We start from the raw sequence: 20,124 nt of genomic DNA, 5'->3' as shown, positions 1-20,124 counted from the left end.
ATATCCGCCTTTGTACATGCTTGCAATACATACATGCATTTTCTTTGCAGCGCGTAAAAGATAAAGTCATATTATTATTCATTTTTGCATTCTTCATCGACTTGACTAATATCATAAGAGGCAGACTATTCGTTTGTCTTTTAAAGAATTCGTAAAATAAATAAATTATTACAAATGCCACAAATCAGGAGTAAATTTTAGTGTATGAGTTAATAGTGATTTATATAAAGTTACATATTTGAGAATGCGCTGTTTAGACAATTCAAGCTGTGTTGGGTGATTAAGAATGGAGCAATCTCTAGAGTGGTGAAGGTTTGTAGGCTTTAAATTATTGCCGCTGTTGAAGCTATTGTTTGTAGAATTGGGAGCCAAGGACAAGTTGGACTTCGGATGGGATAATTACAATTTTATAGATATAGATGTAGAAAAGGATATCTATAAAATTGTAATCATTGTGTAGGATTGTAATCATTGTGTAGGATTTATGACTGTGGCCAAACTGACGGAGGAGGAAAAGAAGCTGTATGAACCCATTGACTTTGATCCAGTAAGTGACAGTCACATAACTGGAAGGAAATTTATTTAGTGTATATATAAATACATTTTGGCATTAAATATTGATGGTCTATACACATTTACATGCATTTGTTAAAATCCATCATACTTCCTATTCTGCATATTCTATATTCTCATATTCCTATTCTTACCTCAAATAAAAAAAAAATAAACAAAAAGAATAGTTTGCTTGTCAACAAAGCAGTAAAACATTGGTGCCCTGTAACTTTATGCTAGACAGTTTCTGACTCTACAGGTGTAAGCTTTCTATTGCTTTAAAAAAAACCTGAACATTTTATAAAGCATTGAATCATTATATTTTGAAAGACATAGTCTCATAACTGCAGCGGTGTGTGCATACAAATTGCGTAACGCGTGCTAGTGCATTATGAAAATTTATGTGCTTACACCGCTGCATTTATGAGACTATATCTTTAAAAAAATAATGATTTAATGCTTATATTTACATTTTTTTAACTTCTTGCGTTGTCTGCAAATGTGATTTATACGTCAAAATTTCTGTTTTATCCTAAGGGTAAGTTCAAATTAATGGAAGAGCCACTGTAACAGCCACAAGCGTGAACTTTGATTCTCGCTTGTGACGTTGCATTTTACAGCGTTCAACGTTTGTGACGTCATAATAAAACTAGTAATTCTAACCTTTGAGTACCCTGTGTGTGTTACTATAGCATTGAATCATGGTTTTTTGAAGTATACACTCTCATAACTGCCGCGGTGTGTGCATACAAATTGAGTAACGCGCGTTAGCGCGTTATGAAAATTTGTATGCACACACCGCGGCAGTTATGAGAGTGTATACTTCAAAAAACCATGATTTAATGCTTATATTTACATTTTTTAACTTCTTGCCTTGTCTGCAAATGTGAATTATACCTTAAAATTCCGATCTTATCCTAAGGGTAAGTTAATATTAATGGAAGAGCCACAGTAACAGCCACGAGCGTGCACTTTGATTTTCGCTTGTGACGTTGCAGTTTACAGCGTTCAACGTTTGTGACGTCATAATAAAACTCGTTAATTTGACCTTTGACTACTTGTTGCATTTAGAGGCATTTGAAGATCACAGAATTTAATGGAAAAACACAGTAGAATGTAAATATATTCTTATAACTGCAGTATCTTTTCACACACTCCACATGCAAAAAAAATTCGGAATGTAAATATATCATGTTTAATTTTGTAGGAGGAGTATAAAAAAGATGTTGGAGTGACAGCGTTAATCCACAATAAGAAGGATGACATATTGATGCATCGCTGGAGGTACCCCTCTCTCTCCATTCACGGTAAGTCACAGGCTCATCATGGTCATTGTTGTCCTTATATTAGTCTGATTATTTTTTAGTGAAAAGCACACTACTTGTAATGTTTATTTGAAGGTCTATTCACGGTCAGTCACCAGCTGACACCTCAGCATGACCATCGCTGTCCTCAATTTGATAAAATAGTCTAATAGTATTCTAGTGAAAAGCACACCAATATTTATTTGATAATCTAGTATAGTAACAATTAGAGATCTTTGAAGGGTGTCATGAACAAATTCATTGCTTCAATCAGTCCCCATACCATCTCTTTTTTCAATTTGATCTTTGTAATATCAGTATGTTGTTTTTTACACAATATGTGGCTGTGCATCTTCTTATGGGTTTCTTATTTCAATATATATCTGTAGATATTAAACAGTTCTGCAAAATATTACCAGTAATTATAGAGAAAATTGAACTCTTCACATTTAATCAGGAATCTACAGTTTAACACACTCGGCAAATATGTAATTACTCACAGAAATCCCTTTCTACTGTTTCAGGAATTGAGGGAGCTTTCAGTGAATCCGGAGCTAAGACAGTCATTCCTAGGAAGGTGATCGGAAAGTTCTCCGTCCGGCTTGTTCCAGATCAGCATCCGGACGAGATAGAGAAACTCGTCAAAGAACACATACAGCAGAAGTTCAAAGAAAGGAATAGTCCCAACAAAATTAAGTGAGGAGATAAATGTTGCATCCAGTGTTTTAATACAAATAACATCTATGTGATGATGATATTTAAGTCTACCTATTTAGTGTGAGAATTTTTTTGACAAATTATAAATGTTAGTTACTTAGAATTATCATATACATTTACTTGTTTAAGGGGAACATTTTTTTTAAACTGCATACAGTGGGTTATAAAACAAAAAGTTATTTGTAGGATGGTTTTATTTAGTGTAGATCAGACAAGTTTACATAAGAGTGATTTCTGTCATATTTTACCTCATATAGCATGCTGTAGTTAATCTTTCCATTCCATTAACAAATATCTACCGTTTGGATAGGGTCAAAGTTAGGAAACAAGGATATTTTATGCTCTAGTTTTAAAATACAATGGACAAACGAGGATTTCAATGTATTAGGAATTAAATTCAACTCAAGTCTAAATAATATTACAAAAATAAATTTTGACCATAAACTTTCTTTGATAATCAAGGAAATTAATAACTGGAATAAAAGGCAGTTAACCCCCTTAGGAAAGATAACTGTTATAAAGTCAATATTACTACCTAAACTGACACATCTTTTCATAACGTTGCCTACACCAAGTAAAGAGTGGTTAAAACAACTGGAAAAAACCTTTTTCCAATTCATTTGGAATGGAAAAAATGATAAAATATCAAGAGCACTATTAATTCAGAAGTATACTGATGGGGGGCTCCAAATGGTACATTTAGATTCATACATCAAATCACTGAAACTGTCTTGGTTCAGAAGAATTTTACAATCAAAAGATAATCTACTGAGTACTCTCTATAGCGTAATTACAAGAAGTACAATACCTAAACTTTTGCAATTGGGATCTGATTATCCAAAAAATCTCTCAAATAGTATCAACAACTTATTTTGGAAAGAAACTTTATTATCATATAGTGATTACATTGACATTGTACATAAATCATTGGATGCACAACACATTCCTGTCTGGTTTAATCCTCAAATCAAAATCGATAAAAAATCACTGTTTTTTGAAAGTCTATATAAGAAAGGCTTTATGTATTTGTCTGATTTTTTTAATGATCTTGGAGAGTTTATCCAGCTTGATGAATTTGGTGTTAATCTGCCATTTACCACTGTACTTGGATTAAAAAAAGTCATTTGTCTACATATTAATGACAACTATTATGCACATAAGCAATTTCCTCTCCTACCAGCATCTATAAATATTTTACAAAAAAATAACAAAGAAGTGTATAATGTGTTTATTCAAGATATCCATTTTTGTGCTAAACATGAACATAAATGGGAAACTTTACTTGAGTTAGATGATACATTTAGTTGGAAATCAAAGTATAATGCACTTTTTAATTGTACAAAAGATAGTAAACTTTTATGGTTGGAATATAGGATATTCCATAGAATTCTAGGAACAAACAAATATTTATTTAATTGCAAAATCACATGCAATAACAAATGCAATCTTTGTACAAAAGAACCTGAGTCAATTGAACATTTATTTTTTTATTGTCATAAGAGTAAACAATTATGGGTGCAATTAGAGCATTTTTTGTCTTTTTATTGTCATTTTGATGTAAACTTCTCATTAAGTGAAGTAATATTTGGCTATACAAGAGAAAAAAATGATATTGTTAATATTTTGATATTATTAACAAAACAATATATTTTTTACAAATCAAGAAAAAGTTCTGATCTGCATATTAATGAATTATTGAAATCAATATTGGCATATTATTTGGTAGAGAAAAAGTTGTTTGCAATAAAAATGAGATGTGATGAATTTATTAATAGGTGGAAAACTATTGAGAATCTTATTGCAAACATTCATGTTTAATTATTTTTAATCATCTCCATATTTTTACTTGCTATAATAGGCATTATACATATATCTATATCAACATGTAAATTTGAAATGCATCATATACTGCAGTAACCCCTTAGTAACCGTGGTAAATGTACATTTAGAATGAGTGTGAGCGTGAAAGTTTGTGTTCTGTCTTTTTGGTGTGTTTGTCTTTATGTAGAACTATTGTATTGAATGGTAATAATAGAAATAAAGTATGGAAAAAAAAAAAAAAACAAAAAAAAAAAAAACAAAAAAAAAAACAAATATCTACCATTTATCTCAGAGTCTCAATGGGTCATGGAGGAAAGCCTTGGGTCAGTGACTTCAATGATCCAAACTACATAGCCGGCAGAAAAGCAATGAAAACAGGTAAAATTTCTCTCTATTATTTCATGTTGTTTCTAAAGATACCAAATGAATACACTAACAGACAGAAGATATTTAATGTTTTAAGTATATTCTGTATATCTATGGCAGCTAAAAGCATACTACCCCGGTAATTACAAAGATAAAAGTAATGTATCCTTATTTTCATTCATATCATGTTTCAGCATTCACTTAACCCTACAATGTTTATAATAAGCTGATTATGTACATAATTTCAATCGTTCCTGATGTGACATATTTTCAGTTTTTGGAGTGGAACCGGATTTGACCAGAGAGGGAGGAAGTATTCCAGTGACCTTGACCTTTCAGGAGGCGACTGGTAAGAACGTGATGTTACTTCCGATCGGAGCGTGTGATGATGGCGCTCACTCCCAGAACGAGAAGATCGACAGGTCCAACTACATTAACGGGGTCAGTATGTCTGGGATAGATAGATGCATGATACACTTGTGTTGTATAACACATACCGGGTAATACTCATGTGTACGCAATTGCATGTTCTGTTAGGTTACCTGAAGAAAATCAGTTTAAAAAGTCCTGGTGCATACTGACAGTATCTTTTTATGTCTGAGGCAGAATGCATTGATTAATGAGTAAATTGGAAAGGATAGCAGCATTCAAAAATATATATTTCCCATGTTTAAATCGCATTTAATATATATTGTAATAGTCCAATCCACACTTTTAAAAAGTTGTTCCCCTTTGCAGGGTCAACCCAAAGGTCAAAAGGGAAAAACCAACTTTTCCCTTCTTTACGCAACCATATATTTGGGCGCCTTGTGAAGAAATCTCTTGCAATTTAATTTAATTCTTCGATGTGTGAATTGCCCCAACGTAAATTCACAGCGGAAACAGATTTCTAATGTCAAATTACGAAGTTACAACCCTCTAAACTACAAAGGCTACTGTGAGAAATGTATGTTTTTTTCCCCAAAGATGGTGGCCAAGGGAAATAACTTTTGTGAAGTGTGGATTGGTCTATTCTTTCATGCAAATCTTCCTAAAAAATATTGCCAGACTACATAAAGTTGCATTTAGATTAAGTCTGAACAAGATACCGGTAATTGAGCAATGTATTTTACAGACCAAGGTGTTGGGAGCCTATATGATGGAGCTGGCCTCTCTCTAAACAGAAGATGTCTTGCTGTGATGAGCTGAGAAACAAACTTCTGTAGTGTGCCATAATCACAAAACTTATATAAATACCATAGACTTGTGATCAGAGTGTAACAGGAAACAAATGTCCACCAATGTAACATTTAAACTCATACAATTTTGATGATTTATTGTGATATTGTACAAAAAGATAAATGAACTCTGTGATTTTTTTTCCAATAAAGCATTTTAGTATGGTGTGCAATTTTTGTTGTAAGTGTCTTATGAGCAGAGTATCTCGGTTTTAGTTTTCATTTGTCAAAGTTTGGTACCGTGCTAGCTCATTGATGTATGTTTATTTAGAAGAAAACTGCTAAATGTTGAAATACCTCTTTCATTACTCATGTACGGTTAAGAAAAAAATATTCATGAAAGACAAGGAAGAAATTACAGTGAAAATAGATCTGAGATGCGGAGGCCGTTCAATAAAAATCCTTTCTTGTCCCTAAACTCAAACTTCTGCCATAGTTTGTTTGTTCACCAACCTAATATGAGGCCTTGACGAGGAGTTTGGTTCTACACTAAGAATAAAATATAAATGACTTCATACACACCTTAACTTGTTTGAAATGACTTTAATATTATCGTCCTTTTTTAAATATAGAAAAATACCTGAAGTTCATGAAGTAAATTGATACTTGTGAAAATACCATACTTGTGACCCATCTGCATGCTGTTTTATAATTGTGGGAAAAGGAGTACGATGGAAAACCACATATATAACAAATACATGTTTACAGAGAAAACCTTTTGCTAATAGCTTTAATTAAAATTTCAAAGTTACGGCTTAAGTCTAAGAATGTTCTTGAGTCCTATATAATCACTGTCTTGAATACGTATTGTTTCAGCTTTCCATTAGGCTCATCAGTATTGCACAATGTACAAAATATAAACAATGTTAACAAGGCAAGCACATTGCGAAGTCAGTAGGCGTCATTGAGTATCTGATAATTCCTATCATTTACATGTACACGAGAATGTTGTACAACTTTACTTTTTAGGTAGTCCCTGAATTTTAATTCGTATTCACAAATATTCTACGATTCTCGTATAATCATACTAAAACTGGTCAGTTAACTGTCTTATTTTCTACATGTATTTCATTTGTAAAGTATTGTTCAGTCTTATTCCATTCATCCTGAAATTTTTTATCCTCATATAATTTGCTGTTTTGTAAGACTTCACTCATTCCTGTTCGTTGATAAATCAGTCTGGCTACTTCTGGATATATATCCGAAGGAATTCCAACACTTATGCTACTGAAATCATAAGCTAATTGTCCCGATTTTAATTTTTGAACGGTCGATTTTACTCGAGTACAATCAAATAATAATATTGGGTTGCATTCTGTCAATAGTAAGGTCATATGATTTTCAAAAGCAGCGAGAAATGTACACCTTGTAATGACGTCATGCAAAATGCGGTAAGATCGTCCGTCTGCTGTTTCTTCAATGAAGAGGTCAAGCAAATGTTCAATACATCCATTAATGGATGCCTCGTCATCCATCTTCTTTAAATCGGCAAACAATGCGTACAGTGAGATGTCATCCAAATCCGTTTTAGCGATTTCTTCATTATGAAAAACGAAAAAACCCATAATTTTAAATGCTAGTTCCGATGACTTTTCCAAAGTTTTCAGTTTTTCAAAAACAAACTTGGTTGGATTGGATAAGAAATGGTAATTTTTAAATTCACTATTTTTCAGGAACAGAGTCACCATAAGAGGGTCTCCTATGTTTCTCTCATCCGATATAAATCTTACACTGGATATGTCTTTATTATTGCTCTTTGCCATTTCTGTCATTTTTGTAATTTCATTACAAATACTCTCTCTCTCTGGGAGTATATATTTCATTGTGTAATTCTTGTCCCCGATTTGCGATTTAAATGAATTCCAATCATTGTAATCGAAAATGGCTATGATATAAGAATTATTTATTTTGGCATTTACATAAATGTCTAATAAACAGCCGATTATTTCGTCGACATGCTTAGATGTGAACCATGTTTTAAATGGGTTATTTATGATTATAAATGTTGAATGTCTTGTCTTCAAACCTTCAGATATGACATCTCTATTTCTTACTATTTTAATTTTCAATTTCTTGTCTTTCTTGGCGAGTCTGATGGTTATTTGAGATGCAATTGTCCTTTTTCCGCTTCCCAATTTTCCAATCAACGCTAGCGTATTACCACGTGTTTCAAGATAATCCTGGCACCGAGAAATTAAGTCGTTATCAGCATTGAGCTCCTTTGGAGTGATTTTCTCAATCAGAAAGCGCGTTACAACCAGAATTAAATTATTTGTCAAACAGGCCAATGTAGACATTTGTCATCATTTTCTAGAGGAATAATTATTTGATTCATTCAATTTTCAAATATTAAAATAATGATAATAAGTAAGCAATTTAATGAATGCTATAGTACGTAAGATGTCATAGGCGTCGGAACCGGGGGGGGGGGGGGCTAAGTGGGGCTTAGCCCCCCCCCCCCCCACTTTTTTGCAAAGTTATACCTAACGATTAGAAACATAGCATGATAGAGGGTTCAGCCCCCCCCCCCACTTTTTCTCGGAGGAAAGATTATTGTTCCTAAATTTACCTTGAAAGATTGAGAAGTCGGAATCAGAAGCATACTAGCCCCCCCCCCCCCCCGCCCCCGCCCCCCCCCCGACGGATTAGGAATTTTATGATTTTGGAAAAAATATTTGGGTAAGGTTTATATTCTTTTGGAAGTATAGTTTACCCCCCCCCCCTCCCCCCCCCCCCCCCCCACGGATTAGGATTTCCATGATTCTGGGAATTACTTTTTTTCTCAATATTTCTGAGGATTAGTCTAGCCCCCCCCCCCACTTTCAATTTGCTTCCGAAGTCAGTGGATGTAGTATAATGTTTACGATACATGTTCGAAATTCATACCTAGAGCAGCATAGTCTATTTCATATTGTATCAGTGGTTCTGTAAGCATAATGTTATTAATTTGAATAAATATTAAAACGCAAATGTAATTTATTTATCTACATATTATACATTGTGTATTTCCAAAGACTTTGTAAAGCGGTGCTTATATGTTGTTTTACATCAACTGCTGTTTTGTAGGAGAGAAAATATTAATTCGAAAGTGAAACAAATTAAGTATGACGGTCAGAATGCAATTGCAACCAATGGTCTAATGGAAATCAATTGAAAATAGTTTACAAAAATTTAAACGTTTAAAGAGCTAACCTGTTTCGTCTCCGATGCTTCGTTTACATGTATCATTGGTTAGATGTGTCTGCTCTCTACCAAATAAACAGGCTTGGAAGACTACAACAAGTTATAGATATATAATATAGTTCTATAACTTTCTATTGTTTTTTTTGTGATAAAACTACCGATCAAAGTAACGTATAATAATATGATTTCATCATTAATAAAAATGACGTACTGTTGTGCCCCAAGTAGGTTAATCGTACAATTGCTAAAATTATGTTAATATATGTAGTATAAAGGAATCATTCTTTGATTATTATGAGGTGATCATTACGGTTTGGTATGATAAGATCTATTATAAAGCCCTTCAGGCCTTATTTGAATTGATAAAACCACGACTATAATCATCACTTCATAATAATCAATGAATTATATATATTGAATCTTAATATTGACCCATCGTATTATAACATGCATAGAATAAAATATATAAAGTTTATTTTATGTTTCACTCTGTGAGATACTCTTCGATCCTTTATGTTGTTTCTATCGATTGCTTTTCCCCCTCATGCGCTCAAATCCGCTTGTAAAAATGCATTCATTTCACCCCAGTACTCTATTTAAACCCTTGAAATATCTAAAGCATTTGCTGGAGTATTTTCTTTTGTACAGCTCATCATCGCAAAATAGATTTAGAAATGTATATGTCTTAATATTCGTAGAATTTTACATCTCTTTTTTCTCCATAGAATAAATCCCAGAATACCCAGTAGAATGACAGCAAACACTGATATTACTGAACCAGCAATGATAGCATTATCAGAGGTGTCTGACATTGGCGTGTTGGCAAGGGGACCCGTGGGCGTAGTCATGCTTGAGCTAGAAGATATTTTAATATCAAATGAAAGATGTTGTTTTAAGAAAACCAAATACAAAAAGATTGAAATCGATCGTTTTTACATTTAATTTCTTTATAACTTACCCAAGAGCAAACTGCTGGCAACCAGTGTCTATGTGGTATAAATCATACAGTGACATATCATATTAATTAATTTTTGCACGTTCAAAAAATTTGATTTCTTATTTTGTTATTTAAAATCACGATCTTTAAAGCTTGTTGAAACATTCATGCTAGAAGGTAGTAATATTCGCATTCCATCAACTTCTGACATTTGTCTGATATAAACATTCATATGTTAATTATATCAATCAGTTTTGGAAAAAAAGTTTTAAGATATATTAAATATTGTTATTGTTAATAAGATGTACATTTGTAAACGGCATCAGATGTGTACACCTCTTCAGGACAGTGTTTCCCTGAGCACACACGAGAATCCATCTTCTTTGCTACTGTGTTGTAAAAGGGACAGTGACCTACAAGGATAAAAAGAGTAATACCAATTATATCCAAACAGTTTTACCATTGCTCAGACGACGTTTATAATGGCCCATATAAAATGAATGAAATGCCAGATTTTTATCTATTATGAAAGTTGAAGAGAATTAATTTCCGTTCCTTCCAAAAATGCAAGTTTTAAAATCAATTATATGTAATAATCAAATTTCGGTTGCAACGCATAGTTTTTCTCCTCAAAATTTTCTGTTCGCTAGACTTTCATAAGCAAAAAATGCTAAAACCATTCATTTTGATGTATATTTCCGTTGCCATGGTAACTGAGGATAAAGATGGCAACATGGAATTTTAATTGTTAGTTAACACTCAATCATGATTAATGGCAAAATTTGGTGTTTCCAGAGAAAGGATATAAACATTGTTTAATGTCCATTTCTTGAACTGAAGAAAGACAATTTGAAGAAGTGCATTTTCAAACTGTTTCATGGTAACAATTCCTGGTTTTAAAACATACTTTCATGGCTGTGCAATATATATTTTCAAAATGATTAGTACCGTTGCTATGGTACAACAATCTGAATAAAAAGGAAAATACAAATGCTTTGATCGAGGCATTCTAAATGGACCATATTTAATTTCATAAAATATAAAATTTTGATATTTAATTCTAATGGAAAACCAAGTATGTCCTTAACGTTTATACAGTTGGTGTCCAAGTAGCGCAGTGGACAATGCACTCGTTTATCACCGCTGCGACTTGAGTTTGATCGCCGTAACCGACAGTGGTTGTGTGTGAAAGGGTATGGTGTTCACCCACTTGGTCATATGGGTTTATCTCCGGGTTCTCCAGCTTCCTCATACATCAATGATCACCTCGCGCTAACATCCGAGCCAATGAGATATATTGATATAAATCGTAGAACTTATCATCCGTTGTAAAATAAATTAAGTTCTTTTTGACACACCTTAAAAAACCCAAATTATTTTGAAATAATTGCCGTTCCTATGGATTTTTAAAAAAAAATGGAAAATTTTGCATCATATTTTATGCTTCATCATAGTTAATATCATCAATGATATTTAAAGAATAAAAATGAACAATTTTGCATTACTTGTTATGCTTCATGATAATTTTTCACAAATATTAAACATGCAAATAAATAAAAACCAAAAACCAAAAATAATTTTATTTTTGTTTTTTGGTTTTTATTTATTTGCATGTTTAATATTTGTGAAAAATTGCCTAGATTTTCATTATATAACTGAAGTGGCGGGCATATCGTGACGGGGGACATAACGTGACTCAACACTGAAGTTTTGTTGAACAAGAGAAAGAAGGTGTTGCTTAGTAACTATCATGAAGCATAACAAGTAATGCAAAATTGTTCATTTTTATTCTTTAAATATTCATAGCAACGACAATTATTTCAAACAAAATTTGGGTTTTTTAAAGCAGCGTAAAAAAGAACTTTATTTATTTTAAAACGGTTGATAAGTTCTACGACTTATATTAATATATCTCGTTGGCTCGGATGTTAGCGCAAGGTGATCATTGATGATATTAACTATGATGAAGCATAAAATATGATGCAAAATTTTTCATTTTTTTTTTAAAAATCCATAGGAACGGCAATTATTTCAAACTAATTTGGGTTTTTTAAGGTGTGTCAAAAAGAACTTAATTTATTTTACAACGGATGATAAGTTCTACGATTTATATCAATATATCTCATTGGCTCGGATGTTAGCGCGAGGTGATCATTGATGTATGAGGAAGCTGGAGAACCCGGAGATAAACCCATATGACCAAGTGGGTGAACACTATACCCTTTCACACACAACCACTGTCGGTTACGGCGATCAAACTCAAGTCGCAGCGGTGATAAACGAGTGCATTGTCCACTGCGCTACTTGGACACCAACTGTATAAACGTTAAGGACATACTTGGTTTTCCATTAGAATTAAATATCAAAATTTTATATTTTATGAAATTAAATATGGTCCATTTAGAATGCCTCGATCAAAGCATTTGTATTTTCCTTTTTATTCAGATTGTTGTACCATAGCAACGGTACTAATCATTTTGAAAATATATATTGCACAGCCATGAAAGTATGTTTTAAAACCAGGAATTGTTACCATGAAACAGTTTGAAAATGCACTTCTTCAAATTGTCTTTCTTCAGTTCAAGAAATGGACATTAAACAATGTTTATATCCTTTCTCTGGAAACACCAAATTTTGCCATTAATCATGATTGAGTGTTAACTAACAATTAAAATTCCATGTTGCCATCTTTATCCTCAGTTACCATGGCAACGGAAATATACATCAAAATGAATGGTTTTAGCATTTTTTGCTTATGAAAGTCTAGCGAACAGAAAATTTTGAGGAGAAAAACTATGCGTTGCAACCGAAATTTGATTATTACATATAATTGATTTTAAAACTTGCATTTTTGGAAGGAACGGAAATTAATTCTCTTCAACTTTCATAATAGATAAAAATCTGGCATTTCATTCATTTTATATGGGCCATTATAAACGTCGTCTGAGCAATGGTAAAACTGTTTGGATATAATTGGTATTACTCTTTTTCTCCTTGTAGGTCACTGTCCCTTTTACAACACAGTAGCAAAGAAGATGGATTCTCGTGTGTGCTCAGGGAAACACTGTCCTGAAGAGGTGTACACATCTGATGCCGTTTACAAATGTACATCTTATTAACAATAGCAATATTTAATATATCTTAAAACTTTTTTTCCAAAACTGATTGATATAATTAACATATGAATGTTTATATCAGACAAATGTCAGAAGTTGATGGAATGCGAATATTACTACCTTCTAGCATGAATGTTTCAACAAGCTTTAAAGATCGTGATTTTAAATAACAAAATAAGAAATCAAATTTTTTGAACGTGCAAAAATTAATTAATATGATATGTCACTGTATGATTTATACCACTTAGACACTGGTTGCCAGCAGTTTGCTCTTGGGTAAGTTATAAAGAAATTAAATGTAAAAACGATCGATTTCAATCTTTTTGTATTTGGTTTTCTTAAAACAACATCTTTCATTTGATATTAAAATATCTTCTAGCTCAAGCATGACTACGCCCACGGGTCCCCTTGCCAACACGCCAATGTCAGACACCTCTGATAATGCTATCATTGCTGGTTCAGTAATATCAGTGTTTGCTGTCATTCTACTGGGTATTCTGGGATTTATTCTATGGAGAAAAAAGAGATGTAAAATTCTACGAATATTAAGACATATACATTTCTAAATCTATTTTGCGATGATGAGCTGTACAAAAGAAAATACTCCAGCAAATGCTTTAGATATTTCAAGGGTTTAAATAGAGTACTGGGGTGAAATGAATGCATTTTTACAAGCGGATTTGAGCGCATGAGGGGGAAAAGCAATCGATAGAAACAACATAAAGGATCGAAGAGTATCTCACAGAGTGAAACATAAAATAAACTTTATATATTTTATTCTATGCATGTTATAATACGATGGGTCAATATTAAGATTCAATATATATAATTCATTGATTATTATGAAGTGATGATTATAGTCGTGGTTTTATCAATTCAAATAAGGCCTGAAGGGCTTTATAATAGATCTTATCATACCAAACCGTAATGATCACCTCATAATAATCAAAGAATGATTCCTTTATACTACATTTATTAACATAATTTTAGCAATTGTACGATTAACCTACTTGGGGCACAACAGTACGTCATTTTTATTAATGATGAAATCATATTATTATACGTTACTTTGATCGGTAGTTTTATCACAAAAAAAACAATAGAAAGTTATAGAACTATATTATATATCTATAACTTGTTGTAGTCTTCCAAGCCTGTTTATTTGGTAGAGAGCAGACACATCTAACCAATGATACATGTAAACGAAGCATCGGAGACGAAACAGGTTAGCTCTTTAAACGTTTAAATTTTTGTAAACTATTTTCAATTGATTTCCATTAGACCATTGGTTGCAATTGCATTCTGACCGTCATACTTAATTTGTTTCACTTTCGAATTAATATTTTCTCTCCTACAAAACAGCAGTTGATGTAAAACAACATGTAAGCACCGCTTTACAAAGTCTTTGGAAATACACAATGTATAATATGTAGATAAATAAATTACATTTGCGTTTTAATATTTATTCAAATTAATAACATTATGCTTACAGAACCACTGATACAATATGAAATAGACTATGCTGCTCTAGGTATGAATTTCGAACATGTATCGTAAACATTATACTACATCCACTGACTTCGGAAGCAAATTGAAAGTGGGGGGGGGGGGGGGCTAGACTAATCCTCAGAAATATTGAGAAAAAAAGTAATTCCCAGAATCATGGAAATCCTAATCCGTGGGGGGGGGGGGGAGGGGGGGGGTAAACTATACTTCCAAAAGAATATAAACCTTACCCAAATATTTTTTCCAAAATCATAAAATTCCTAATCCGTCGGGGGGGGGGGGGGGGGCGGGGGCGGGGGGGGGGGGGGGGGGCTAGTATGCTTCTGATTCCGACTTCTCAATCTTTCAAGGTAAATTTAGGAACAATAATCTTTCCTCCGAGAAAAAGTGGGGGGGGGGGCTGAACCCTCTATCATGCTATGTTTCTAATCGTTAGGTATAACTTTGCAAAAAAGTGGGGGGGGGGGGGCTAAGCCCCACTTAGCCCCCCCCCCCGGTTCCGACGCCTATGACATGTTACGTACTATAGCATTCATTAAATTGCTTACTTATTATCATTATTTTAATATTTGAAAATTGAATGAATCAAATAATTATTCCTCTAGAAAATGATGACAAATGTCTACATTGGCCTGTTTGACAAATAATTTAATTCTGGTTGTAACGCGCTTTCTGATTGGCTAAAAAAAATTTTATATCGTATAAAAAATGTTGCCTACGTCATAGTAAGACTAACGTCAAAAACGTATCAATACGCCTGACGTTAAGTTTGAATTTTGTACAATTTTACGTCATTTTAAAGGTCAAATGACCGTTTTTATCTACAATTAAGAGTAAAAAATTAAATTATAAGCAATGAATTCAATATTTATTAGTTTTATACGATATAAAATGGTTTGAAACAGTTTACGCTTTTTTATAAACTGCTTCGCGGTTTATAAAGCGTAAACTGCCCCAAACCATTTTATATCGTATAAAACAAATAAATATTGAATTCATTCCTTAAATAATATTTTCTACGTTCCTGCAGAGAAAATCACTCCAAAGGAGCTCAATGCTGATAACGACTTAATTTCTCGGTGCCAGGATTATCTTGAAACACGTGGTAATACGCTAGCGTTGATTGGAAAATTGGGAAGCGGAAAAAGGACTATTGCATCTCAAATAACCATCAGACTCGCCAAGAACGACAAGAAATTGAAAATTAAAATAGTAAGAAATAGAGATGTCATATCTGAAGGTTTGAAGACAAGACATTCAACATTTATAATCATAAATAACCCATTTAAAACATGGTTCACATCTAAGCATGTCGACGAAATAATCGGCTGTTTATTAGACATTTATGTAAATGCCAAAATAAATAATTCTTATATCATAGCCATTTTCGATTACAATGATTGGAATTCATTTAAATCGCAAATCGGTGACAAGAATACCACAATGAAATATATATTCCCACAGAGAGAGAGTATTTGTAATGAAATTACAAAAATGACAGAAATGGCAAAGAGCAATAATAAAGACATATCCAGTGTAAGATTTATATCGGATGAGAGAAACATAGGAGACCCTCTTATGGTGACTCTGTTCCTGAAAAATAGTGAATTTAAAAATTACCATTTCTTATCCAATCCAACCAAGTTTGTTTTTGAAAAACTGAAAACTTTGGAAAAGTCATCGGAACTAGCATTTAAAATTATGGTTTTTTTCGTTTTTCATAATGAAGAAATCGCTAAAACGGATTTGGATGACATCTCACAGTACGCATTGTTTGCCGATTTAAAGAAGATGGATGACGAGGCATCCATTAATGGATGTATTGAACATTTGCTTGACCTCTTCATTGAAGAAACAGCAGACGGACGATCTTACCGCATTTTGCATGACGTCATTACAAGGTGTACATTTCTCGCTGCTTTTGAAAATCATATGACCTTACTATTGACAGAATGCAACCCAATATTAATATTTGATTGTACTCGAGTAAAATCGACCGTTCAAAAATTAAAATCGGGACAATTAGCTTATGATTTCAGTAGCATAAGTGTTGGAATTCCTTCGGATATATATCCAGAAGTAGCCAGACTGATTTATCAACGAACAGAAATGAGTGAAGTCTTACAAAACAGCAAATTATATGAGGATAAAAAATTTCAGGATGAATGGAATAAGACTGAACAATACTTTACAAATGAAATACATGTAGAAATTAAGACAGTTAACTGACCAGTTTTAGTATGATTATACGAGAATCGTAGAATATTTGTGAATACGAATTAAAATTCAGGGACTACCTAAAAAGTAAAGTTGTACAACATTCTCGTGTACATGTAAATGATAGGAATTATCAGATACTCAATGACGCCTACTGACTTCGCAATGTGCTTGCCTTGTTAACATTGTTTATATTTTGTACATTGTGCAATACTGATGAGCCTAATGGAAAGCTGAAACAATACGTATTCAAGACAGTGATTATATAGGACTCAAGAGCATTCTTAGACTTAAGCCGTAACTTTGAAATTTTAATTAAAGCTATAAGCAAAAGGTTTTCTCTGTAAACATGTATTTGTTATATATGTGGTTTTCCATCGTACTCCTTTTCCCACAATTATAAAACAGCATGCAGATGGGTCACAAGTATGGTATTTTCACAAGTATCAATTTACTTCATGAACTTCAGGAATTTTTCTATATTTAAAAAAGGACGATAATATTAAAGTCATTTAGAACAAGTTAAGGTGTGTATGAAGTCATTTATATTTTATTCTTAGTGTAGAACCAAACTCCTCGTCAAGGCCTCATATTAGGTTGGTGAACAAACAAACTATGGCAGAAGTTTGAGTTTAGGGACAAGAAAGGATTCTTATTGAACGGCCTCCGCATCTCAGATCTATTTTCACTGTAATTTCTTCCTTGTCTTTGATGAATATTTTTTTCTTAACGGTACATGAGTAATGAAAGAGGTATTTCAACATTTAGCATTTTCTTCTAAATAAACATACATCAATGAGCTAACAAGGTACCAAACTTTGACAAATGAAAACTAAAACCGAGCTACTCTGCTCATAAGACACTTACAACAAAAATTGCACACCATACTAAAATGCTTTATTGGAAAAAAAATCACAGAGTTCATTTATCTTTTTGTACAATATCACAATAAATCATCAAAATTGTATGAGTTTAAATGTTACATTGGTGGACATTTGTTTCCTGTTACACTCTGATCACAAGTCTATGGTATTTATATAAGTTTTGTGATTATGGCACACTACAGAAGTTTGTTTCTCAGCTCATCACAGCAAGACATCTTCTGTTTAGAGAGAGGCCAGCTCCATCATATAGGCTCCCAACACCTTGGTCTGTAAAATACATTGCTCAATTACCAGTATTTATAACTCAACGAATGACACACAAATTTTGGTTGCCTATTTAAAAAAGCCTCACAGAAGAAATTGGAAAAATAATTTTTGACCAAAATCTTGACCATGCCCGTTTAATTTACTTTTACTTCCATCACTGTAAATATTCATTACGACTTATACTAGTGAGATCTAGCACTACTATTATGTAGTACATAGATTGCATAACTAGTTTAGTACCGTGTGTATGTATTTAACTAAGTTGTTGATTTCAGAGAGATCTGCTATTTCTTCCTGGAGATTGAATGCTCCACCAAGGATCTACACTCCGGTGTGTTTGGGGGCACTGTGTAAGTGGAATCTAGATGATCTCAACATAAATCATACCAGCAAAATTTATAATACCTCTACTTAAATGTTTATCTAATACATGTAATGTGTACCAATATACACTCAATATTATAAGGATACTCTTTTCCTTGGCCCAAAATAATAAATAGCTCCAGTTAAAGGACTATGTGCGGTATGCTCAAATATCTGCCCCCAATTTTAACCAATTTTTAAATAGTGTCCGATAAAAATCAAATCTTCATAAATCATTGTACAGTGGATGCCTATAACTAAAATCATGATTTTAGTCATCATTGCTCATTCGCTATTTATCTATGACGTCAACTAAATGACCTAATTCCCGAAAATTTGTAAACAATTGAAAATATTTTCAATTTTGCTTTATATTTTGCATTCGGAAGTATAGAGCGCAGGTCTGCTCAAGTACGATTTTAATATATGTTTTTCTTCTGATAGATATACACATTGTACTAAAAAATGGTACTTGAGCAAGCTTGCGCTCGATCTTTCCAAGTCGAAAAACCATCGGAAAACACCCATATTTTGCTACAAAACATCAATATATCAAAATTAGGCAATCTTCATGACGTCATTTCTACATTATGACGTCACTGTGGTGATAATCTTTTGCACCCTTATTTTAAATATGATTCTAACTATCTTCCACCTTATTTTTAAAGCTCTTTATAAAACTTTAATTTTGGAGCAAAAAATGCATAAAACCGCACATAGTCCTTTTGAAAGGGATCCAATCAAAAAAACTTCTAGATTCTACATTCATCTCAACATAAATCATACCTGCAAAATTTATAATACCTCTACCTAAATGGTTATCTAATACATATAATTTGTACCATCATACACTCAATATTATAAGGATACTCTTTTCCTTGGCCAAAATAATAAATAGCTGCAGTTATATTTATAAAGAGACTCTATATGTATTCTTTGATCAGCTCTGTTGCTTAACATAGAAACAACTCATTTAGAAACTCAGTGAAATTGATATAAATCTGAATTCCAATATGTATGCATGTTTCCAGACATGAAGGAATGGCTGACCTTATTGCACTCCTGGACACTCTGGTTGACAACAAAAGACGTATCCTGATCCCTGGGATTTATGAATCTGTAGCCAAACTGACAGACGAGGAAAAGAAGCTGTATGAACCCACTGACTTTGATCCAGTAAGTGACAGTCACGTAACTAGAAGGAAATTTATTTAGTGTATATATAAATACATTTTGGCATTAGATATTGATGGTATATACACATTTACATGCATTTGTAAAAATCCACCATATTTCCTATTTTGCATATTTCATATTTCTCGTATTCCTACCTCAAATTAAAAAAAATAAACAAAAAGAATAGTTTGCTTGTCAACAAAGCAGTAAAACATCGGTCCTCTGTAACTTTATGCTAGACGGTTTCTGATTCTACAGGGGTAAGCTTTTCATTCCTTTAAAAAAAGAAACTCAAAATATTATGTTTAATTTTGTAGGTGGAGTATAAAAACGATGTTGGAGCGTTAATCCACAATAAGAAGGATGACATATTGATGCATCGTTGGAGGTACCCCTCTCTCTCCATTCACGGACAGTCACAGGCTCATCATGATCATTGTTGTCCTTATATTAGTCTGAATAATTTTTAGTGAAAAGCACACCATTTGTAATGTTTAT

General features: G+C 32.8%; 3 protein-coding genes and 1 long non-coding RNA gene across 4 annotated transcripts; 2 read left to right on the top strand and 2 right to left on the bottom strand.

Annotated features, from left to right (window-relative positions):
• The first annotated feature begins 479 nt into the window (after positions 1-479).
• Positions 480-6,145, top strand: LOC128176885 (cytosolic non-specific dipeptidase-like). The gene is made up of 6 exons (XM_052843419.1): positions 480-547; positions 1,760-1,859; positions 2,381-2,552; positions 4,687-4,772; positions 5,035-5,201; positions 5,875-6,145. Exons 1-6 carry the CDS (start codon positions 485-487, stop codon positions 5,917-5,919), a joined length of 633 nt encoding a protein of 210 aa, XP_052699379.1. The 5' UTR covers positions 480-484; the 3' UTR covers positions 5,920-6,145.
• An 869-nt stretch (positions 6,146-7,014) lies between these two features.
• LOC128176701 (uncharacterized) lies at positions 7,015-8,912 on the bottom strand. Its single transcript, XM_052843215.1, has 2 exons — positions 8,867-8,912; positions 7,015-8,216 (listed from the first exon to the last, which is right to left on the bottom strand). Exons 1-2 carry the CDS (start codon positions 8,910-8,912, stop codon positions 7,015-7,017), a joined length of 1,248 nt encoding a protein of 415 aa, XP_052699175.1.
• An 830-nt stretch (positions 8,913-9,742) lies between these two features.
• LOC128176895 (uncharacterized) lies at positions 9,743-10,512 on the bottom strand. Its single transcript, XR_008242805.1, has 3 exons — positions 10,406-10,512; positions 10,119-10,146; positions 9,743-10,015 (listed from the first exon to the last, which is right to left on the bottom strand). It is a non-coding gene; the product is annotated as an uncharacterized LOC128176895 (long non-coding RNA).
• A 1,746-nt stretch (positions 10,513-12,258) lies between these two features.
• LOC128176696 (uncharacterized) lies at positions 12,259-17,128 on the top strand. The gene is made up of 6 exons (XM_052843203.1): positions 12,259-12,304; positions 13,098-13,202; positions 13,462-13,489; positions 13,593-13,770; positions 14,693-14,744; positions 15,750-17,128. The coding sequence occupies exons 1-6, from the start codon at positions 12,259-12,261 to the stop codon at positions 16,946-16,948; spliced, it is 1,608 nt and encodes a 535-aa protein (XP_052699163.1). The 3' UTR covers positions 16,949-17,128.
• Positions 17,129-20,124: the final 2,996 nt, after the last annotated feature.

This window comes from Crassostrea angulata, chromosome 1 (assembly GCF_025612915.1).
Source record: "Crassostrea angulata isolate pt1a10 chromosome 1, ASM2561291v2, whole genome shotgun sequence".
NCBI classification, from domain to species: domain Eukaryota; kingdom Metazoa; phylum Mollusca; class Bivalvia; order Ostreida; family Ostreidae; genus Magallana; species Magallana angulata.
Note: the sequence above shows the minus strand (reverse complement) of the source record. Positions and strands in the feature narration are given on the sequence as shown.

What these genes read in the sequence shown, in the direction of transcription:
- LOC128176885 (XM_052843419.1), top strand. Translation starts at nt 485, where the DNA reads ATGACTGTGGCCAAACTGACGGAGGAGGAAAAGAAGCTGTATGAACCC. An exon ending in CCCCTCTCTCTCCATTCACG is followed by an intron (nt 1,860 to 2,380) that starts GTAAGTCACAGG and finishes CTACTGTTTCAG; the next exon opens with GAATTGAGGGAGCTTTCAGT. An exon ending in AATAGTCCCAACAAAATTAA is followed by an intron (nt 2,553 to 4,686) that starts GTGAGGAGATAA and finishes CATTTATCTCAG; the next exon opens with AGTCTCAATGGGTCATGGAG.
- LOC128176701 (XM_052843215.1), bottom strand. Translation starts at nt 8,912, where the DNA reads ATGCTTACAGAACCACTGATACAATATGAAATAGACTATGCTGCTC. An exon ending in TGAAATAGACTATGCTGCTC is followed by an intron (nt 8,217 to 8,866) that starts TAGGTATGAATT and finishes CGCGCTTTCTGA; the next exon opens with TTGAGAAAATCACTCCAAAG.
- LOC128176696 (XM_052843203.1), top strand. Translation starts at nt 12,259, where the DNA reads ATGAGGAAGCTGGAGAACCCGGAGATAAACCCATATGACCAAGTGG. An exon ending in ATCTGATGCCGTTTACAAAT is followed by an intron (nt 13,203 to 13,461) that starts GTACATCTTATT and finishes TATACCACTTAG; the next exon opens with ACACTGGTTGCCAGCAGTTT. An exon ending in TGCCAGCAGTTTGCTCTTGG is followed by an intron (nt 13,490 to 13,592) that starts GTAAGTTATAAA and finishes AATATCTTCTAG; the next exon opens with CTCAAGCATGACTACGCCCA.